The sequence below is a fragment of the Myotis daubentonii genome, chromosome 18 (genome assembly GCF_963259705.1).
Source record: "Myotis daubentonii chromosome 18, mMyoDau2.1, whole genome shotgun sequence".
Classification (NCBI taxonomy): Eukaryota; Metazoa; Chordata; class Mammalia; order Chiroptera; family Vespertilionidae; genus Myotis; species Myotis daubentonii.
Genome location: NC_081857.1, coordinates 31,691,041 through 31,713,412, shown reverse-complemented (window position 1 = coordinate 31,713,412; position 22,372 = coordinate 31,691,041). Strand labels below are relative to the sequence as shown.

The 22,372-nt window shown below is 54.0% G+C and overlaps 2 protein-coding genes and 1 pseudogene across 2 annotated transcripts; all 3 read left to right on the top strand.

Moving 5' to 3' along the window:
- The first annotated feature begins 1,515 nt into the window (after positions 1-1,515).
- On the top strand, positions 1,516-2,944 carry LOC132220487 (male-enhanced antigen 1-like; annotated as a pseudogene).
- Positions 2,945-4,968: 2,024 nt separating this feature from the next.
- Positions 4,969-12,300, top strand: THEM5 (thioesterase superfamily member 5). Its single transcript, XM_059673836.1, has 6 exons — positions 4,969-5,343; positions 6,822-7,023; positions 8,031-8,169; positions 10,677-10,787; positions 11,083-11,207; positions 11,758-12,300. Exons 1-6 carry the CDS (start codon positions 5,221-5,223, stop codon positions 11,790-11,792), a joined length of 735 nt encoding a protein of 244 aa, XP_059529819.1. The 5' UTR covers positions 4,969-5,220; the 3' UTR covers positions 11,793-12,300.
- A 3,496-nt stretch (positions 12,301-15,796) lies between these two features.
- On the top strand, positions 15,797-18,149 carry C2CD4D (C2 calcium dependent domain containing 4D). Its single transcript, XM_059673518.1, has 2 exons — positions 15,797-16,002; positions 16,901-18,149. The coding sequence occupies exon 2, from the start codon at positions 16,984-16,986 to the stop codon at positions 18,052-18,054; it is 1,071 nt and encodes a 356-aa protein (XP_059529501.1). The 5' UTR covers positions 15,797-16,002; positions 16,901-16,983; the 3' UTR covers positions 18,055-18,149.
- The last annotated feature ends 4,223 nt before the right edge of the window (positions 18,150-22,372 follow it).

Here is a 22,372-nt window from a genome sequence, read left to right as displayed (position 1 = left end):
CAGAGCCTAAGGCAGAGCCCCAGAGCCAGATACCCCTAAACAGCTTGGCTTCCAAGAAGGAATCCATGGCCAAGTAGTTTAATAGGAAACTTAATCTTGCCATGCCGCTCACAGAATGGAAAGCTAAAATTGCCCTCATTCCCCAGAGGCATGAAGACAGAGTCCTACCAGCTCCCAGGGAGGAAGAACTGGTTTTTCATATGCTAACCATTCTGGCCTGTGCTCTGGGAACTCTTGCGAAAGGTAAGAAGGATTTTGAAAGAAAGGGGATCCCTCCACCCCATCTCAGTGGAGGTCTGAGGATTTTCTAGGGAGCCAGGAAGTGAAGTAGGGTGACTCTAGGGCAGGTAGCAGGGAAATTTGCCCCAAAAGGGAGAGGGCACCTTGCTTCGGAAGCACAGAGGGGGGCTGGAGGTAGAAGAGCCCTGAGTGGCTCCTCTGTGTGGAACAAGGTTCAGAAACTCCTCCAGGAGCCACCTGGGAGCTAAGCCATCACCTAGCAAGCATCTCCCTCCACCTGCTCCTAAGACCTGGTGGTGGTGCTCCCGGGGCCTGATGAGGACTTGCCTTCACAGGCCCTCACTGCACCTACTCCTCCTGTGACTCAGCAGCAAGACTGATGCACCATCAGGGCCACAGGACCTAGGCCTGTACCCATCTGATTATCTTATGTGGACATATGCTCCACTCCCAGGATGCCCATGGCCCCGAGGAAAGGGAACAAGGGTCACCTTTCTAGGAAGGCTCGTGAGCTTGCTCCTTGACCTAGTTTACAGTTAGTAACACCTGGTTTCAGAGTTCTCAGGGGATAAAGGGGCTCAGGATATCATGGGGGCAGGTGGTCATCATTTCATATGCTTTTAAAATGATTTGACCTAACTTTCTACTCCAAGCTGGTAAAGCAGGTGTGCCATTGGCACCATGTGGCCGTCTCATTGGTCTGAAGAAACCACCTCTCAAGTGATTGTCTGGGTTGAAGACAAGGGGATTTCAGGTCTGGCTTGGGCCTATGAGCACCACCCTGAGTGTGTAAACACACACACACACACCCTTCAGCATTTGTTACTTTCTGAACTTAGAGGTCTTGCCTCTGCCTCTTAGTGTTTCACAAATAGGAACTCAGTTCCAGGTGAGCTGTGGTAGGGGCTCTCCCATTTCCAGGGGAGCTCAGGGTCCCCTTGGTCCTGGCACATTCTCTGCCCCTATATCAGCCGTGGGCAAACTACGGCCCGCGGGCCGGATTCGGCCCGTTTGAAATGAATAAAACTAAAAAAAAAAAAAAAAAAAGACCGTACCCTTTTATGTAATGATGTTTACTTTGAATTTATATTAGTTCACACAAACACTCCATCCATGCTTTTGTTCCGGCCCTCCGGTCCAGTTTAAGAACCCATTGTGGCCCTCGAGTCAAAAAGTTTGCCCACCTCTGCCCTATACTCTGCTGGGACCCCCTCCATTAGCCCAGTGATCAATCACACGACTTATCAGCCCTGCCCTCTCAGGTGTGTACCCGCCCAGCCACCGGGGCCCTCTGGGCAGAGCCCTTAGCAACCACATTCTTACCTCCATCCTGTGCCCCAGGCTTGGTGAAGATAGCCTCTTCCCTATGTGGGCTACCCTGAAGCTGTGCTTCCGCCCTTCCCCAAGCTTCCCCATTAACACTTTCCACCCATGACCAAGACCCAAAACCTTAAAAACTGGATGAAGCAAAAACCCTGAGGCGGCCCTGGCTTACGTGGCTCAGTTGGTTGGACGTTCATCCAGTACACCAAAAGGTTGCGGATTCGATTCCCGGTCAGGGCACATACCCAGGTTACAAGTTTGATCCCCGGTTGGGGTGCATAATATCGCAGCAAGAGAAGCCCCCAAACTCACCAGTTCCCTCTAGTCAGGCACCAAGAGGGGGAGATCCTCCTGGGATGTGTGATTTGCGAAGAAAGTCTGGTCGTGCAAGGGTGATGACGCAGCTCCCACGTGGCTCTGAGGCAAGGAAACAGAATCCCCTTTCCCAGCTGCAGCTACTGACTCTCGGAAGAACAGCCCTTGTATCACCCCTGGGCAACCTTTCTGGGATCAGCTCCCAGCCTCAGGGGCCCCTGTGGAGCCCCTCCCCTCCCCATTCTCTTTTCCTCGGACCCCTCTTCAGTCCATCTGCCCTTTCTATGATCCCCCTTTCTCTCCTGTCTCTTCCTTGAGTCCCATCTTCCAAATCAAGAGTCACACACAGCTGCCCCGCCGGAAGTGAAGGTGTGGGTTCGAACGCGGCTCTGAGCGGCCCCTGCCCGGATGGCAGCAGAAGTTCTAAGGGGAAACACATGGGCCCTGAGTGTATCTTCCCCAATCAAACCAAGGAACTGGGGCTGCACCGGGGCCCTGCAGAAGGCACTGTGGATTGGAACAGTGAGGAGCCTGAGGAAGAGCAGGAGAAAAATGGGGCAGGCCCAGCTGGAGACTCCTCCCAGTCCCTGAACCGCGATCCTGAACTGGCACCGGTGGGGGATGGAGAAGATGTAGTTGCCAATATCCAGGATCCGATCCAGGCCCTGGGATTCATTTGCCAGAACCACCATTAGAGAGTGAGGATGAAGATGAGGGAGAGCTATAGTGTTGAGCAAGCACAGCCCTATTCCCCTGGAGCCAGAACAGGTAGAACTGGTGAAAAGGACATTGGCTGGAGTAAGCCTGCTTGCCTCAGGGGTTCCTGCCTGGGCTCGGAGATATCAGATGCCCAGTGGGAACACGTGGTAGCGAAGGCTCTCCAAGCCCGCAGGCATCCCCTACCTGGAAGGAACCAGCTTGAGAGCTGCCTTATCTCCCTGCATTCCACACTGGAGCCAGCACAGGACTAAGCTCTTCTCCCTTTCCACATCCAGGTAAATCCGACTTCTTCTCAGAGACCCACTGTATTCAGTTCTGTGCATATGGGGACATAGGCCCAAGCCCAACCCACCACAGCAGTATCACTCTAGAGCAGTGGTTCTCAACCTCGGCTGCACATTAGAATCACCTGGGAATCTTTTTAAAATCCTGATTTCTGGGCCTCATCCTCCGGAAATTCTGTTTCTTTGTTATGGAGTGGGGCCACAACATTAGTAATATAGATAGATAGATAGATAGATAGATAGATAGATAGATAGATAGATAGATAGATAGATATCACACATAGAGGCTGGCAGAGGGGAGGAAGGAATACTCAGTACTGGGGGTGGGGGGCGGGGGGCAGGGGCCTGCAGTGAACCAGAGGGCCCAGGGCGTCAGCTCCAACCAGCTGCTGCCACACAGGAATGAAGATGCACCCTTGCCAGACCTTTCCACTTATCAGGAGATCTTTGACCTTCTGCTCTGTATGAAACTCTCTGTTTTTAAATGTTGATGACTAATGCACATATTTTTGGTTAGGCCCAGAACCCAAATCTATCAAAAAACTGGTTCCTCCCCTAGCCAGTTTGGCTCAGTGGATAGAGCATTGGCCCACAGACGGAAGGTTACTGGGTTTGATTCTGGTCAAGGGCATGTACCTGGGTTGCAGGTTCTGATCCCTGGCCCCGGTCCAGAACGTGAGTGGGCGGTAACCAATTGATGTCTATCTTTCACAATGACGTTTTTCTCTCTTTTCCTCTGTGTCTCTCTTCCTCCCTTCCATTATCTCTAAAAACCAATGGGAAAATATCCTTGGGCGAGGAACAAGAAAAACCTGGTTCCTCCAGTCCTTAACAAAGTTTCATCAGAGGCTCATGCGAGGTGAGGGAAATCTATCCTAGTCTACTAGGGACAAAACTTTTAAATGTCCACATGATATCAGTTTAGCCTTTCAGATACCAAAATACCATCATCATCATTATCATTCCACCTTTGCACAGTTCTAATCTGTAGAATTTGCTTTATTCTAGTGAAGTAGAAACTGGCAGTTTTAACTCAAAAAAGAAGCACCACCAAAAAAGTCCACAGCCTTGCAGGTGCTGGCTGAGCACTCCTCCCCGCTCCTCCACTCCAAGCCGCCTCGTTTCCAAGCGTAGCAATGGCCCTGCTCCCCCCCACCCCCACTCCCAGCACGTCTGCTGCCACCATCCCCTCCCTGGGGTTCCCAAAGCACAGAGGGGCCTTGCTGAGCTGCTTCCTCCCACATGGTTTTTTGTCCTGCCTCCACCCCACCTATCCCTGCCAGGACCAGCAGGTGGAGGGTTTCTTTGTCTGGGATAAAAGGGGGTGGCTAAGGCCTGTGCATTGGTTTTCTGAGTCCCAGACTGATAACAGAGCTTCTGGCACGCAGGCCATGTAAACACATCCTCATACACAGATGTGCCCCCAAAACCTTACACCAGTGATGGCGAACCTATGACACCTCTGACACGAGAACTCATTTTTTTGGTTGATTTTTCTTTGTTAAATGGCATTTAAATATATAAAATAAATATCAAAAATATACATCTTTGTTTTACTATGGTTGCAAATATAAAAAAAATTTCTATATGTGACACGGCACCAGAGTTAAGTTAGGGTTTTTCAGAATGCGGACACACCGAGCTCAAAAGGTTCGCCATCACTGCCTTACACTCAAGAGACACCATCCCAGCCTGGCTGGCCTGGCTCAGTGGTTGAACTTGGATCTATGAACCAGGAGGTCACAATTCAATTCCCAGCCAGAGCACATGCCCGGGTTGCGGCTCGATCCCCACTGTGGGGTGTGCAGGAGGCAGCCAATCAATGATTTTTCTCTTATCATTGATGTTTCTATTGTTCTCTCCCTCTCCCTTCCTCTCTGAAATCAATAAAAAAAAAATTTAAAAATTTGAAAAAGAGACACCCTCCCATATCTTTCTGGGAATTCTCTTGGGTTCTCTCCCCAAACTCCAGGGCAGCTCTCCAAGTCTCCACATACCCTACATTATTTTTTATGCACTTTTTTGCTTCTTTAACAAATGTTTCTTTCTGAACTCAAGCCTGTCCTGCTATGCATTCGTGCCCAGGCAGCATCTGCCCTCCCCAAGCACTGGGTGGGGCTTGGGGCCATCTAAGGCCCCAAACACAGATGGGTGTTGCCTCAAACCAGCTTGGTCTTGTCCAATCACCTGCCCTGGAAGCTTGCTGATGAAAGCTTTGCGACAGAAAGGAGAGAGGCCTGGCTGAGAGCTGGCTGCCCCCACAGCCCAGGGTGCAGTTGAAAAGTGCTCTCACCTTGAGCTTCCAGCAGCCCTGCAGACCAGATCCCCGTGCTCAGCCATGATGAGGCGAGGCTTCCAAGCGGCAGCCACACTCAGCCGCCTCAGAGCCCTTCCCGGTGCGCCCCGCATCCTGCCCATACTCAACCCCGCCGCGGCGTTCGGATCCTCCATTGACTCCCGGGTGAGTTCCCAGCTCAGCTAGATGGACAGCCTTTCTCCTGGGGGCCTTGGCAAATCTTCTCCCTGATTGTGGCTGGGGCAGGTGGGCAGGGTGTTGGGGAGCAATTTGATTTGGCAAAGGGAGGGCGCTCTTAGAATGCCAAGTTTCCTACATCCCAAACTTTTGTCCTGGTCTGAGTTTGGTGTGGCCACCAATGAAATCACTTTTCTCCTATGAGACTCAGACTGCTGCAGCAGAGGTGGGGCGTCCCCAGACGGAGGACCCTGTGAGTGGTCTTGGCAAGCCCCGGGCTACAGCCCTCCCCCCCCCCCCCCCCCGTTGTGATTGGCGCATGAGCATTGAGGCCATGGGAGACTCCTCGTCCCACCTCCCACTGCATCTCTCCGGGCACCCAAAACATGTTTCAAAGGAGCCACCCTGCCAGGGCAGGCCCACAGCTGTGGGCAGAGCTGGAGTGGCCCCTGCCAGTCTCTCAGAATGGGCTCTAGTCTGACCATCAGCTCCCACACTCACTAGCTTGGCAGCCTTAGCCATATTTCCTCCGTTTCTCCATTTCTACAGGGGGCGGGGGGCTAATACTAGCAATTCACAGTCTCAAAGAACAGCTCGCAGGTTTGTACTCTTTTATTTTTTCATTTCAAACTTTCATTTATTAGTGTACTACTCACGCCCCAATTTCCAAACATATCATTCAATTGTCTTGGTCATGGGCCTTTCCAAATATGAGAGTTTATATTTCACTCCCATCGCTGCCGGCGATCAGAAAACCCACGCTTTCCTTTATTAGAGGAGTTCAGTCCTGCTGAGGTTAGAGTGCCCCTTCCAGTCTTCATCCTCATCTTTGCTTCCGGAGGCACTTCCTCTGCTTGGCTCTTTTCATCTTCATTAAAAGCTGCTGTTGCCACCGAAAGGGTTTTTGGAGCAAGAGTTGGAACAGTTTCTCCAGGTTTCCTTGCTCTAAGTCTGAGGGAGATGGCTGAGGTTTTCTTCGCCGTCTGACTACTATGGCAAGTCCAGACTTGGAGATCCTGTAGGCCTTGTTGGGAGGTCTGCAGCTTCTTCACCCATCGCTTCTCAGAGATGTGACTGGGGCTTTCCCCTCCATTACTCTGGCGGCTCCAGCTCCCTGCAGCTTCTCCGGCTTTTTTTTTTTTTTTCCCTCCAGCTCGCGGGTTTTAAAACAGGACCATTGTAACGCACAAAGCACTAGCAGTATGCCCTTCCCTCACTGTCAGCCCCAATTCCTTTCTTTCCCTTGCCCAGTCACCCACAGGGGTCCCCAACCCTCCCCCCCACACACACACCCCTCCCCCACCTCCCCACACCCCCGCAAGGAAGGTTTCCCTCGAGTCAACACTGGTAAGGGGACTAAGGAACCCAAGCATGCACACTGCCCAGAAGTCCTGCAGCCCAAGCAGCAGTCCCCACCCCACTCCCAGGAAGCTAGCTGTCTAGTCTCCCTGATTTTTTGTACCCAGATCTCAAGATTCTGCCCAGAGAAGACAGACTTTAAGGATTATGCCCTTCCCAATGCCAGCTGGTGTCCCGACATGCTGAGCCTGTACCAGGAATTTCTGGAGAAGACCAAGACCGACGGGTGGATCAAACTGCCCTCCTTCGCGTCCAACAGAGAGCACATCCAGGGGCTCAAACTCCCAACCGGATTAGCAGTTACCCCGGGTAAGGCCTGGCCGGAGTGGTCACAGCAGCACCGGTGTCCCAGCCCACGGGAGTCGGTTCAGCCAGCCCCTTTCCCTGCGTTCAAAGATTCTGGGGAAGGAAACCACAAAGCTCCCATCCAAGTCTCAGCCGCAAGTTCTTTCTGCTAATCTCACCCCTCTTACGGGCAGCGACTGTATCTTCTCCTCCCATTTGAAAAGAGAGCGCACCCTAGCGGCCTCACTGGAGAACTGCCTGCTCAGCCTCTGTCCGGCCTCATCCCAAATCCTCCTCCCCCAACTCAAAAGTTTTTGGGGGGCCCCGTCTCCCACCGCAGGCCTGGCCCACCGTCCATGCTCTGCCAGACCCAGGCCGGCTCTCCTGAAACGCCCACCAGTCAGACTGACAGAGCTTCCCACCTCCATCTTCCTTGTACGTGTGTGTCCGTATTTTCTTGTCTCGCTCATTCATAAATATGATTTTCCTGCCCAGTGATGAATGTACACAGTACAGTACAAAGACTACCGTTTGGGTTGATGGCACACACACACACACATACACACAAAAAAACAGGGACACCAAAATAATTTTCTAAAGAATTTGGTATCCATACAAAAAGGATATAGTTGTAGTTGTCTTGAAGGAAGGAAAATATCAGAATTTTGGTGGACTTTTCAGCACTTATTTTTCTGTTTAGCATTGTTGTTATTTTGAATTACTATCTGTGAATGTCATGAGTTGTGTTTTTTTTATTTTTTACTGTTTAAAGTCTGTTAAAGTCTTCACCTGACATTGGCCCTATCCCTACCCTCAACCAGACCAAGGGCTCCCTGGGGACAGGGCTGTGCCTTTGGTCTCAGACGGAAGGCTCTCGGCTGGTGGAGCCTGGCTGTCCTCTGGTTCTCTCCTAGGCCCTGTGCCTGACTCAGGACAACCCGGGTGCTGCATGACCAGCGCTGCACCCTGAGCGGGCCCCATGCCCTTACGCACTCCCGGCTCCAGCTGCCACACTGCTCATCTCTCCCCAGACAACAGCGACTGCCGCATCATCACCAGGAGCCTCCAAGTGGAAGGACAAGGCTACGAACATGCCATCTTTTTTAACCCATCTGAGAAGAAGTCCGTCTGCCTTTTCCAACCAGGCCCCTACTTGGAGGGGGCCCCAGGGTAAGACCACCAGCTGAGGTAGATGTCTTTGGCTGCTTCCTAGCCTTGGCTCAGCAGGTGGATTGGGGATTGTTCCTCTCCCTAAGGAGCTGGGTGGGGGGGTGCCCTGGACTGGAAGGACATCCGGGTCACCAGGTCCAGTCCCATTGTGAGGATAACAGAGAGCCTCCTTGCCGAGTCGGGGAATTTTCCAGTAAGGGATTTTAGAGGCCGCTCTGAGAGGGATGTGGTGAACTTAGAAGTGGACAAGATCTGGAATCAGGAGCCCAGCTTCCAGTCCTGCTCTGCCGCTGCTGGCCACGGGACCCCAAGCAAGCAATTTAACCTCTGGCTTTCTGTCTCCTTACCTAAAACCTGGGGCAAGGATATATCCCTTCCAGAGCGGGTCTGTGTGTATGTGCTCATGAACCATAAGGCACAATCTAGCTGTCACACACCATCTATCCACGCTTCATGTTTTACCCACCAGCAAACTGAGGCAACTTGCCCAAGGTAGCACAGGCAGCCAAGGTCAGATGCAGGACTCTAGTCCAGGCACTGGGGCTCCAAGTCCACTGCTCTTTCCATTGTACTCTGCTGCCTCCAAGCTTGGAAGAGAGCCAGGAAAGAACTCACTCTGGACATAACTATGTCTTGCCGAAGGCCACTGACCCACCAAGTCCACAGTTGACTGCCTTCTCCATCCCTGCTCCTGCAAGGAGAGAGAGAAGGAGGGATAAGGAACAGCTGTAGGGTCCCAAGACCTGAGAAGGACTCATTTGTAGTTAAAAAGAATTCAGGGAGTTTAGTAGATGCCAGCACCTGCAGAGGTGGTGAGTTCAGACTGTAGCCCTCGGTCCCCTAGGCTAGAAGTTGGCAAAATACCAACTTCTGCGCATGGGCCACGAAGTTTCAATCGCACTGTACATGTGTGCCTGCACATGGTATTTTGTGGAAGAGCCACACTCAAGGGGCCAAAGAGCCGCATGTGGCTCACGAGCCGCAGTTTGCCGACCACTGCCCTAGGCCATCCCAAAGGCATCTTCCATGGAGACACTGGTTCCCACCCTAGTGCATGCAGACACTGGAGGACTAAGTCAGGATCCCCTCCCTTCTGAAAACCTCAAAAAGGCAGTGATGGGGTGGTGGTGACTGGCTTTTATTTAAGGGCTCATGGAGGTGGGACAGGAGAGGCCAAGGAGGACCATCCAACACTGTGGGGGAGCGGGGGGTGGTCCAGAGAAGAGATTATTACTGAATTAGAAAAACCTAGTTCAGTCTGCCTCCTGTGCAGGAAAACACCCAGCTCTTCTCTACTGTGTCTTTTTCTTTTCTTTTCTTTCTTTTTGTCTTTTCTTTCTTTCTTTCTTTCTTTCTTTTCTTTCTTTTCTTTTTCTTTCTTTTCTTTCTTTCTTTCCTGTGTGCTACTCACACAGAACACTTCACTTCTGATACTTCTGGTCACCAAAAGTGTGACCACACCAAACGCTTCTCTGGGACACCCGCTGGGCGTCCTACAGTGTTACTCAGTTCTGACCTGGAGGTAGCGTCAGTTCCCACAGGTTAAGGACTCAGTCCCACAAGACTGTCTCCCCCACGTCGGACCCCAAACCCAACTAGTAGGTCCCCAGGTTCTTTGCAACTTCTGTTTGATTTGGCTACAAACCTGAGGTTCTCACAACCCCTTCCTCAGGTTTGGTTGATTTGCTAGACCAGCTCAGAGAACTCAGGGAAACAGGTTTACCAGTTCAGTAAAGGAGAGGACAAAGAATCCAGGTGAGTGTCCAGATGAAGAGGCGTGTGGAGCCCTGAGCGCAGGAGCTTCTGTCTCGGTGGAAGTGGGTGCGCCACCCTCCCTCCGGGTGTGAGTGTGTTTGCCAGCCTGGAAGCCCTCTGAACTCCACACGTTTGTGATTTGATGGAGGCTTCCTCACGTAGGCGAGATTGATCATTAACTCCATTTTCAGTCCTTCTCCCTTCTCAAGAGAATGGGGCAGTGCTGAAAACTGCAAGCGTCCAGTCCTGGCCTGGTCTTTCTAGCGCCCATCCCCCATCCAGGAGCCATCTGTCTGACAAAGGATCTCGCACTGCACCCCCCTTTCCCCCCCCCCGCCCCGGAAATTACAAGGGTTTCAGGAGCTCTGTGCCAGTAATTGGGGGCAGAAACCAAGCCATATATTTTCTATTGTCTCCCAAGCACCCACCCAGCCCCTAGACAATGGGGGGAGATAGGTTACAGCAATTAGGTGATGAATCAGAAAAATGTTTTTCGATGAACTCTATTAGGGAAAAACAATACACGAAACCTTTTTTCCTGGTGAAATAAAATAATTGTACATGGTTGCTAATACCTGCAGAAGCAACAGTTGATTGAGAAGGATTTGATCAGATGGGATCCAGCTCCATTCCCTTCCCTTCCCTTCCCTGGGAAAGGCAGAGGTGGTGGTTCCACCTCAGGGTCCGGGGAAGGTCCAGGGAGCCAGTCTGCCCAGCCCGCAGCCCTGCCTTGCTTCCCACCCCCACCCCAGGTTTGCCCACGGAGGGTCCCTGGCAACCATGATGGATGAGACCTTTTCTAAAACTGCCTACCTGGCTGGAGAGGGGCTGTTCACACTCAGCCTCAGCATCAGGTTCAAAAAGTAAGTACTGTAACGAGCCTCACGGTGTTGGCCAAAGTCATGGCCCTCTTCGTCACTGAGGGGTGGCCATCCTCGGCAGTTGGGGTGCCGGAGCCCTGCTTCAGTCTCCTTCCCCACCCGCTGCCAGAAAACCACCCCTACCATCTGCTCTGGGAGCTGGCAGGCTAGCCCTGAGCCCAGAGCCACCCGCTTGGGGTGGGGGTGGTGGTGAAGAGAAGGATGGGTGGACGGAAGGGTGAAGGGATGAGCGCCGAGGGTCCACAGGAGGGATGGGCTAAGCCAACTCCTCTCCCAGCTTGATCCCCGTGGGCTCACTGGCTGTACTAAACGTCAGCGTGGACAAGATTGAGGACCAGAAGCTTTACATGTCCTGCATCACCCAGACCAGAGACCAGAAGACAGTCTATGCCAAGTCCTCAGGTAAAGGACTCCTTCAGGCCCAGGCCCTGTCCTGCCACCGCCAGCCCTCAGGCCAAATGGAAGAAAGGATGCTCAGGACCCAGTCCCACTTGGGGCTCCAGCTTCTCCGCCTGGGATTGGGCGCCTGCTGTAGACATGGGGGGAGTGAGGGAAAGATCAGCTAGGATTTTTTACATTTTTAAATTAATTAATTAATTTGTAGAGAGAGTGGAAAGGAGGGAGGAGGGAGAGAGAGAAACATCAATGTGAGAGAGACACATCAATTGGTTGCCTCCCGCACCCGGGCCAGGGATCGAGCCCACAACCGAGGTACTGCCCTTGACTGGAATCGAAGGCGGGACCCTTCAGTCTGCGGGCTGGTGCTCTAACCACTAAGCAAAACCGGTTAGGGCATAGGATTTTTTTTTTTTTTTTCTATGTGTGAGTTGCCCAACCTGTACCACAGGACAGGATTCCAGGTAACTAGATGCAAATGCTCAGAGCACCCCACCAAGCTCCTGCCATCTCTGCCCTCACGCCTGCCTCCCACTTGCCCTTCTTTCTCTTCCAGGTGTTTTCCTTCAGCTGCAGCTGGAACAGGAGTAACAGGAGAGCCTACCTCTGACTGTTCTGTCTGCTTGGGACCCCCCCGCCCCCCAGGGCGAGGGGGGGCGCTCTCCATGGAATCCACTGATAAGGTGAAGGAGGGGGCACTTTCCTCTGAGCAAATAAAGTCTCTCGGCCCCATTTCAGCTCAAGACCCTTCTTGTAGTTGGAAATGAAAATCCTTCCAGGGCCTCCCACACACCCAACTTCCGGTCAATACCCACGGAAGAGATCTGCTGAGCCCCTGCCAAGCACCAGGCGCTACGTGAGGCACTGAGCACACAGCAATGAAAAGACAGGACCCCCTGGCCTTGAGATGCACAACCACGGGCCAGGAGCTGAATACACAGAATGGGGTAGGCGTTGAGGGAAAGAGGAGAGGGCAGGGACAAAGGCAGGCCACAGAGGCTTCATAAACCCTGCTGTGAGCTTGAACTCTGTCTGATAGGCAACAGGATGCCTTAACAGGGTTTGGGCCATAGCCAAAACCCGTGTGGCAAAAAGCTCTCTCCCCACCACGTCCCCCCCCTCATATACTCAATAAAAACCCCTTTCTCTTTGTGTGCTTTCACAGTTGCCCTTGATAATCTGTTAAACCCAGAGTCTAAATCATTGCATACCAAATACATGATTAACCTTGATTCGTGGACAAGAAGCACCTAATCTTCATTTTTTAAAAAAAATGTATTTTTATTGATTTCAGAGAGGAAGGAAAGGGAGCGAGAGGTAGAAACATCAATGATGAGAGAGAATCACTGATCAGCTGCCTCCTGCACGCCCCCCACTGGGGATCAAGCCCACAACCCAGGCATGTGCCCATGACCGGAATGGAACCTGGGACCCTTCAGTCCGCAGGCGAATGTTCTATCCACTGAGCCAAGCCGGCTAGGGCCCTAATCTTCATTTTAACACTCCCAAGAAAAGAAGGGAAATATATTCCATCCTTTATTGTGCAGCAAAAAAAACAAAAAAGAACAGAACAGTTATACTTCAGTTTCCATATTAAAGTAGGTTGAATGGGTCCTGGCACTTCTCTGCCCGGGCCATTTTTTTAAGAGAAACAGGCACGAGCTGGAAATCTACAGAGGTTCTCTGGCAAGGCTCACAGCCAGGCGGGGCGCCAGCCGTAACTGGACAAGGCCAGGTGGGCGGGCGGGGATCTTGGTAAGGGAAGTAAGGTCATCAGCCTCTGAAACACTTCTTAGTGTCTAGGGCAGCCGTGGGCAAACTACGGCCCGCGGGCCGGATCCGGCCCGTTTGAAATGAATAAAACTAAAAAAAAAAAAAGACCGTACCCTTTTATGTAATGATGTTTACTTTGAATTTATATTAGTTCACACAAACACTCCATCCATGCTTTTGTTCCAGCCCTCCGGTCCAGTTTAAGAACCCATTGTGGCCCTCGAGTCAAAAAGTTTGCCCACCCCTGCTCTAGGGCTTTGACAGCTGCCTCTGCTCTCCTAAGAGGCCACGTACTGCAGCTTTCTAGGCTGAAACAACGGGAGCTGCTGCCTCCACGCTCCAAACACCCATCCCCATGCCCAGCGCGTTCATCTGGGAGGCAACTGCTGCCGAGGCAGATGGGGTGGGATCCAATAGGCCAGTGGTCAGCAAACTCATTGGTCAACAGAGCCAAATAGCAACAGTACAACGATTGAAATTTCTTTTGAGCGCCAAATTTTTTAAACTTAAACTATATAGGTAGGTACATTGTTATTAACTTAATTAGGGTACTCCTAAGGCTTAGGAAGAGCCACACTCAAGGGGCCAAAGAGCCGCATGTGGTTCGAGAGCCGCAGTTTGCCGACCATTGCAATAGGCCATCCAGGCAAAGGTGGCACCTTATTCTGCTGGAAGCAGCGGCTGTGCTGTGTTCTTCAGGTGCCTGAGTCAAGTACCAGGAGAAAGAGTGTCTGACCTCATCTCCCCCTCACTCGTCCTGTTCCAGCTACACTGGCCTCTTTGCCTCCTTGAACACTCCAGCATGCTTCTGCCTGAGGGCCTTTGCACTTGCAATTTTCCCTTCATAGAATGCTTGTCCCTCGCCTTCCCTCCCTCCTTCCTTCATTTCATTACTGAAACACTACATTCTCCAAGGGGCCAGCCTGACCATTCTATTTAAAATTGTATACTCTCCTGATACCCGTTATGAGCCTTCCCTACTTTAATTTTCTCCCCAACACTGATTTGCATTTAATTAATGATTTTTTTTACTGATTTATTTTTGTCTATTGTCTTTCTTTCCCCACTAAAGTATAAACTCCATCTGGCCAGGAGATTTCTCTTTTTTCTCACTGCTATGTCTCCAGAGTCCAGCACAGTGCCTGCCCCAAAAAGGTAGCAAAGAACTATTGATGAATGAATGAATGAAGCCACAGAACCAAACTCCCCTGAATCCTAACTTACCTCTGGACTTACTACAGAAGCCAAAAATGTCCTTATTGTTAGGTCAGATGGAGTCGGGCTTCTGTTTTCTTACACTTTTGCAGAAGTCAGTTTAACTGATGCCCATGTGATCTCATGTAATCCTCACGCCAGCTCTGCGAGTTCGGTATATTTCTCTCCATTTTCCAGATGGGTAAGATGAGCCCTAGAGAGATGAAGTTACCTATCAGCAGTCACACGGCACAGACAGCATGTCACACAGCCCACATCCCAGCCTGTCTGACTGATGCCAAAGCCATGAGTTCTTGGCCACAGCACTGCATGTAGACCACCCTTCCCAGACACGACACCCAAGCTGAGCTGAGTCAGGAGCCACAGGAATGGAGGGCCTGGGGGGGTCGCCATGAATCTCCGCAAAAGAAATGCTTGCTTCCTCTAAACTCTCAAGTATCAGATGTTAAAATAATCATCTTGTTTATTTCCTGCATTTCCCAGTCTTTTTTGTTACTGTTGTTTGCACATTTATTGAATGTCTCTCCCCTTAGACTCCTCCCCTTTCTACCTATCCCCAGCATCTAGTACAGTGAATGAAGGAATGAACTGATTCAGGTACAAATCTACTTAATATCATGAATTCATTCAACAAATCCTGAATGAATATCTGTCTTGTCCTCGTGATGCTTACAATCTAGTAAGATATTACATAATTGCATACATAAATCACAGGGGGAAAATGTGATGAGTGCCATAAAGGAAGAGTATGGGGCGCTGTGAAACTGTACAGCCGAAGCCCCTAATTTATATGACAGGGTGTCAGAGAGGGCCTCCAGATCTGAAGGATGAGGGGTAATAATGGTCCAAGGTCCTAAGGAGGAAATGAGCTTGATGCCTTTGAGATACTGAAGGATGGAGGGCATGCCAGGGGTGCAAGTTGAGGGCCTCATTTGCCAGCGGTGGGCTGTGCTTCCTAGGACCTGCCTATGGGGATAGGAGGGGACATCCTCCGTGTTTATGTTTAACTGCCTTTTGCCAAGGATGGGGGTGGGGCACACAGCTAAGCCTGCCCTGGACTAGGATGGAACCAGCTCTGTCCTCAGTGTCTATGTCCATCCATCTTGAGCCTGGTCACTTTTCCTTGGGCCAATACAATTCAGAGAATTAGTCACTACAAGTCACTCTGTCTGGGAGAACAAGACAATGGAAGCCAAGGCCAGATTCCAGCAAGGAGGGTTTTGCAGATGTGATGTGTGTGGCCGTGGCTATGGGCTCACCTCCCTGCACCCTGATGGCCACCTCCCTCTCCCCTGAAGCCCTCCCCAACTCCCAAGGAGCCCAGGCCCAGCATCTGCACCCCAGGCATACCCACCATCCTTCAGGTTCTCAAAGGCATCAAGCTCATTTCCTCCTTCGGATCTTTGTATGGGCTCTCTCCTTGGACCATTATTGCCCCTCATCCTTCAGATCTGGAGACCCCGACACCCTGGCATATAAATTAGGGGCTTCTGCTGTACAGTTTCACAGCGCCCCATACTTTTCCTTTGTAGCATTGATCACATTTTTCCCCCTGTGATTTATGTATGCAATTATTAACAGGGCAGGCTTGCTGTTACAAACCTGGCTGGAGGAAGGAGTTAAGAAGGCCAGGCTGATGGTCACAGAGACAGGGCGCTGTTTATCCAGGAAAAGAGGTCGTACGTAGGCAACGGCGGCCCCTGCCAGCTCCTCCCAGAAGGCCTGGGCTGGGGGAGCAAGCTGGAGAGGAAGCTGCTCCCCCGGGCTCTGAGCGCCTCCCGGCCTGAGGCCGAGACCCAGCGGCGGCCCAAAGGTGAGGCCTGCAGTCCGGGCACCGGACCGAGCCCGCGGTGGGCTCCGTCTCCCGGGCAGGCAGTGGGAAAACGCGCTCGCGAGGGTGCGGGGAGGGCGAGGTGGTGGAGCCTCCGGGAGCGGCTGGGGGTGGCGGGGAATCAATACTGCCTTTGTGCTCAGTGGTTTCCTAGGGAGAAAGGAGAGGAGAGTGGGAGGGGCGGCCCAGCGGTCGGCCCGCCCTGCAGACTCTGGATGCCGTGGGGCTGGGAGGCGGGGAGCCCGACCTCAGGGCTTGAGGCGGGTGGGATTCCGTGCCCCCGGGCAGGAGGCGGGGCGCGTCTCCTAGGACAGGCCCTGGGTGCTCGCAGGGCAGCAGCCAGGTGTGCAGCGAGTCTGCTTCTGGCCGGAGCGACTCGGGAAGGCGAGGGAGGAGCCAGAGGAGGCTGGTGGGGCTGCCGGCCAAAGAAATGGCTCGGCCTGGAGGAGCTTTCGGTGGGGCCTGGGATGGCAGCTGTGGGCCCCCGAGGGCCTCCGGATTAGACCGAGCAGCAGGCCCCGGAATGGGCCGGGGAGAGGAGGTGGGTGCGCCCTTTCAGGGGGCGTGTGTATATGAATGGGGTTCAGGACCTGGGCCCCTCTTTAGGACGACAGAGCTTGGGATAAACGGGTGTTACTCTGGTCCCCTAACAGGCGTCCAGGACTCTGGTGGATGTGTTGGGCCTTCTAACTCTGAAGTGGGTGGCATCTTTAGTTCCCATGGGAGAGCCCAAGGCCTGCATCTGAAAATCTAGCCCAGGGCTCCCTCCATGTCTTCCGGGTCCCAGACTTCGCCATCCTTGGCGTTTCCTGCTCAAATAGAGGGGACCGGTGCGCTTTCCACCATCGCCCACCCCGGCTCCTCTTCTCTCCGCGCCCAGCCCAGCTCCCCAGCCTCCGCCGAGACGCTGCTCCCCGGAACCTTTCGGCCCGAGGACCCGCACTTCCACGCCCCACCCGCCGCATGTGGCTCTTGGAGAAAGCTGGTTACAGGGTGGGCGCCGCGGAGCCCGGGGCCCGGTGGGCGCCCCGCAGCCTGCTCCCTAAGCGCCGCGCCCCGGGCCCCGCGGAGCGCGCCTGCCCCAACGTCCTCACGCCCGACCGCATCCCGCCGTTCTGCATCCCGCCGCGGCTCCCCGACCCCGGCGGCGCCGACCCCCCGGCCGGGCGCGCGGCGGGCGGGCGCGGCCTCCCGGCGGCCTGCTCGCTGCCGCACCTGGCGGGCCGCGAGGGCTGGCCCTTCCTGCCCGAGAGCCCGCACACGCGCCGCCGCGAGTCCCTGTTCCACGCGCCGCCGCCCGCCCCGGGGAGGCTGCCCCCGGCGCCCCCGCGGCTGAACGTCTCCGCCCCGGACCTGCGCCTCTGCTGGGCCCCCGACAGCGACACGGCCTCGGCCTCATCGCCCGACTCGTCGCCCTTCGGCTCCCCGCGGCCACCTCCGGGCCGGGCCCGCGCGCCCCGGCCGCACTCGCTGTCCCCGGAGGAGGCGAGCTCGGCCGACACCAGCCCGCACGCGCCGCGCCGCGCGGAGCCGGCCCCGCCGCCGCTCTTCCACCTGGACGTGCTGTGCCGCCCGCTGCGGCCCACGCGCGAGAGCGTGCTGCGCCTCGGGCCGCGCGGCGGGCAGCTGCGCCTCTCCGCCGAGTACCAGGCCGGGCCCGGGCGCCTGCGGCTGCGCCTGGTCAGCGCCGAGGGCCTGCCCCGCTCGAGAGCCGGGCCCGGCGGCGGTGACGGCGGCGGCGGCTGCTTCGTGGTGTTGGGGCTGCGGCCCCGCCTCCGGCCGCGGGGCCAGCGGAGCCGCGTGGTCAGGTGCAGCGCTAACCCCATCTTCAACGAGGACTTCTTCTTCGACGGGCTCGGCCCGCCGGACCTGGCCGCCCGCAGCCTGAGGGCCAAGGTGCTGGACAGGGGCGCGGGGTGGCGCCGGGACGTGCTGCTGGGGGCGTGTGAGACGCCCCTGATCGCCCTGCTGCCCCCCTTGGATGGGGGGCTAGGTCTCGGGGCCTCCCTGGCGCCTGCCCATCTCAGCCTGTAGACGGAGACCTTCCTCGGGAGCTCTCCGCCGGGCCTGCAGCCCCCCATGTCTTCCATCGGCCTGGCATGTGTATTTATTTTTGGTAATAAAAGGTCTGTTTGTCGCTATCGCCGCTGTGGGCACCCTGCAGGGTCTCAGGTCTGCAGCTACCCTCCTCCCTCCGCCCTGGAAGCAGCTCATGCAGAGGGTCGCAGTCGGGGCAGACCTGCAGTAGTGGCTCTCAAACTTGAAAGAGCATCAGAATAACCAGACATCAGAAACCCTGGGGGAGCCTGTTAAACATGCCGAGTCCTGGGCTCCATCCCGGAAGCAGTGGTGCTGGCTTCAGCAGGTCTGAGCTGGGGAGGAGCTAGGGTCCCTGTCCAACACGGCCCTGGCCCTTTCAGAGGCCCCTCTAATCACTGAGTCACTCCAGACAAGGCTCTGTGACTGAAACCAACACCAGTCACCTCCCCGCCAGGGGCTGCACAGGGGCAATCAGCCCACCCTCCCTACTCCAGCCACATCTGACCCGAAGAGAGAGGAAGAGCCTGTCTCGGCAGTGCCTTTAGGAGTCCTCTCTCTTGCCTTTCCCTTCCACACCTGCGCCACGCTGGGCACTGAATGACAAAACGTGATGTCCCAGGAATTGAGACCTTGGGAGAGGAGGGCGTCCTACTGGAGTGTGAGAGCTGGGGGGTGCCCCGAGAAGGGCACCCCAGTGAGTAAGGGAGGGTGTGGAAGATGGATGACTGAATGTAGGTCAGATTGTGTTTACCTCCTACCTGAATGTCTCTGACGTCAGCAGTGACCTTCTTCTCTCTCTCTCTCTCTCTCTCTCTCTCTCTCTCTCTCTCTCTCCCTTTCCTGGAGCTGGTTCCTCTTGGCTCAGGCCAGGCTTGGAGGAGGGGAGGAGGGAAGGAGGGAGGTACTCACCTAACTCAGCTCCTTTGCCCGCCCCGTGGGCCCTTTCTCATTTTCTTTTTTTTTTTTTTTTTTTAAATATATTTTATTGATTTTTCACAGAGAGGAAGGGAGAGAGACAGAGAGCCAGAAACATCGATGAGAGAGAAACATCGATCAGCTGCCTCCTGCACATCTCCCACTGGGGATATGCCCGCAACCCAGGCACATGCCCTTGACCGGAATCGAACCTGGGACCCTTCAGTCCGCAGGCCGACGCTCCATCCACTGAGCCAAACCGGTTTCGGCCCTTTCTCATTTTCCATAGAGTTCTGAACCAGGGCGGAGTCTGCTGGATCCCGATAAGCCTCAGCATGTGTAATGCTGACACAGCACATATCTCCATTCAGATGGCTCCCCAGTTCCTTCTTCCTCCACCCCCCACCCCCACCCCCTACCCCCTACCCCCGCCCCAACACACACACACACTCCTCCCCAGCCCTAGGCCTCCTAGGCCAGGGACATGGCTTGCTCCAGGTGTCCACCAGGTGGTAGCACTAACCAACAAGATCATCACCATGCACAGAACTACTGTTCCAACAACTTGTAAAGTCATCAAAAGTCATCAAAGTCATTTCTTTCTCCTGGCAACTCCCTGGAGGGTTAAGTACTATTGTGTTCAATGTGACCTTGCACTTGACTCATCTAAGAAGTAGAATTAGGATTGAACCCAGAGTCTGGCTCCAGAGTCACTTCACTAAGTCACTTCACTATAATATACCTAAGTGCCAGCTACCCAGTGGAAGTCCCTCACCACTTCCCGCCCTCTGCAACCAGGTCACTCTGAAAGGGGTCTTCTTCCAACCTTCCAACTGGCTCAGCCTGAGAAGGCCACCCCTCAGCCTCACCCTATCCCTAGTACTGTCCTCTACTTCAGCCTCAATCTCCCTGTAACAACCATTTGAAAATAACTGGAAAGAATTGTTGAGTCATTTAACCTTCGTCCATGCATTTCTCCAACAAATACTTAGGGAGGGCCTAGGACTGTGGTTCTCAACCTGTGGGTCACGACCCCTTTGGGGGTCGAATGACCCTTTCACGGGGGTCGCCTAAGAACATTGGAAAACACATGTATAATTACATATTGTTTTTGTGATTAATCACTATGCTTTAATTATGTTCAATTTTAACAATGAAATTGGGGGTCACCACAACATGAAGAACTGTATTAAAGGGTCGCGGCATTAGGAAGGTTGAGAACCACTAGCCTAGGAAGTAATAGGTGTAGGGTACAGCAGTGGTCAAATCGGACAAGGGGGGTCAGACAAGATACAAAAGAAATGTAAAAAATGTCACTGGGTGATATGTTACAGAGAAAAATAAAGGGGGAAAGGGCACGGGAGAGGGATGTCAGAAAAAGAGAAGAAGGGATGATTATAGGAACAGAGGGGGGTCCTGTATTTTACCTGTCATCCCAGTTAATTGTCACACCCACTCGGTGAGGTAGGTGTATCCCCATTTTACGGAGGAGCTGGATCAGAGAGGTGACATAAACTTGCCTAGGGACCCTCCTGGCTGCAGGGGAGATTTAGGACGGTAGCCCCACCCAGGCTCCCCACACCCCCCTCCCCCTCCCACTCAGAGTGGGCTGCGAGGTAGAATTCAAGTCCACCCACTGAGGAGCAGTCCACTCAGTATTAATAGCTTCCAACTCCCCTGTGATGGGAGCCACAATGTTCCTGGAGGAACTTCCTGGCCAGCTAACCCACAGAAACCTGCCCTGGGGCAGATGAGGCCCTAAGACTCCCTCCTGCCTCCAAGCACAGGCACGTTCACAAACAAGCCAGACCCCTTTTGTAAACAGCAGAGCAGAAGCCAACCAGTAAGTATTCCTTTGGCTCCTGCACAGTCTTTTGGCTCCTGTTTTTCAACCCTCCTTGCTATGTCCAACCCTAAGTGACCACACATGTTCATGGATAGATGAGTGGTCTAGTCAGGGTCACCATAGAAAGTTCAGGGCCAGGAGCGGGGGTCAAATCCAGCTGCTCCCTCCACCCACGGTGGCCTTTGTGGCGGAAGGGGGAGGGGTGGAGGCTATGAGATCTATAGATGTTTACAGAGACTGGGTTGTCCTTCTTTTAATGGGCGAGTGGGGAGGGGTACCATCCCCTCCTTCAGTCATTCTAGTTGGTTGAGGTCTCCCCAGGCATGGACCTCCTAGAGAGGACCCCAAGATAGCTGGTCCCTCATCACTGGGTCAGGCTTCCCAGAGAGGGTGGGCCTCAAAGGATGGCTGTCCGGGACCACATACTTTTCACCTTCACAGCCCCAGGCCCTCCCTAGAAGGCCAGGCTTGCACTCGGCTTCAAGTGGTTTCTGTGGTTTAGGGGGTGGGAAGGAAGGGAAAGAGAAGTTGGTGACTGCTCCCCAGTTCCAAGCCACCACCACCACCCTCCACCCCCTCCAGCCTGCTTGCCCCTTGGCTGAGATGCCAGCTTGATAAGAGAACTTGGGCACGTGGGGGGTGAAATGATTCTCTTGAAAGTATTTGAGGAGGAAATACCCACTGCCCTGCTTTGAAAGGTCTGATTCATCTAGAAAAGGGGCTGTGATTGAAGCAGGAGGGAGGAAGGCTAGGCATCAGGGGGGACTTCCCAAAAGGATGTCCGAGGTGCCTTCTTACCCTGGGAAGAAAGAACCCGTCATTCATGTTTAGGGCAGGAAAGGGGTAGAGACATGAGAATGTCTAAGAAGCATGTGACTCACTGAGGCCTAGAGGCCAGGACCCTGGCTTCCAACCCCCTGCCCTCCCCCTTACTTCCTCCCCGTCCCACACAGTGGTACAGAGTGGCACAGCTCTGAGAGTCAGCCGTACCTGTGGTATCTGGGGTGGGAAGGGCTGCCTGGCATCATTCCAGAGCCAAGTGCCCATCCCCAGGCACTCGGCATGCTCAGTGTCCACAGTTGGCAAGTCAGGAAGGGCCCAGGGGACCCAGAGTTACGGAGGAAGAGGGGCTTAAAGAGGAGAAGAGACAGAGAAGGAAGAGCTGGAGGGGGCAGAAAACAGAAGTGCCATGGACAGGGAGGGGCTGCAGGGAGAGACAGGGAGAGGATACTGAGTGGATGGAAGCAAAGCTGGTCATCAGAGGGAAGGGAGAGCGGGGCATCATGCCAGCACCCAGCCCTCCGCCTTGTCTACCAGAAGGCGCTGGTGGGGTGGTATTTTGCAGAACTTTGCTTCTTACTCCAAGCCTGCCCAGGGACAGAGCCCCAGAACAGACCAACATCCTGTTCTGTGCAGAGAAGTGCACATAGACGCGTGGGTTATGCATTTACCAAAAGGACATGGGGACAGCCAGAGGCTGTTTGTGAGAGGCACGAACACACACCCTCAGACTCTCCATACGAGAAGTTTCCCCAAAAGTTTCCACTTCGC

Bases quoted from the DNA above. Each gene is read 5' to 3' on its own strand.
- THEM5 (XM_059673836.1), top strand. From the start codon at position 5,221: ATGATGAGGCGAGGCTTCCAAGCGGCAGCCACACTCAGCCGCCTCAGA. The intron at 5,344-6,821 runs GTGAGTTCCCAG...TTTTGTACCCAG, and splicing joins GATCCTCCATTGACTCCCGG to ATCTCAAGATTCTGCCCAGA. The intron at 10,788-11,082 runs GTAAGTACTGTA...CTCCTCTCCCAG, and splicing joins CTCAGCATCAGGTTCAAAAA to CTTGATCCCCGTGGGCTCAC.
- C2CD4D (XM_059673518.1), top strand. From the start codon at position 16,984: ATGTGGCTCTTGGAGAAAGCTGGTTACAGGGTGGGCGCCGCGGAGCCC.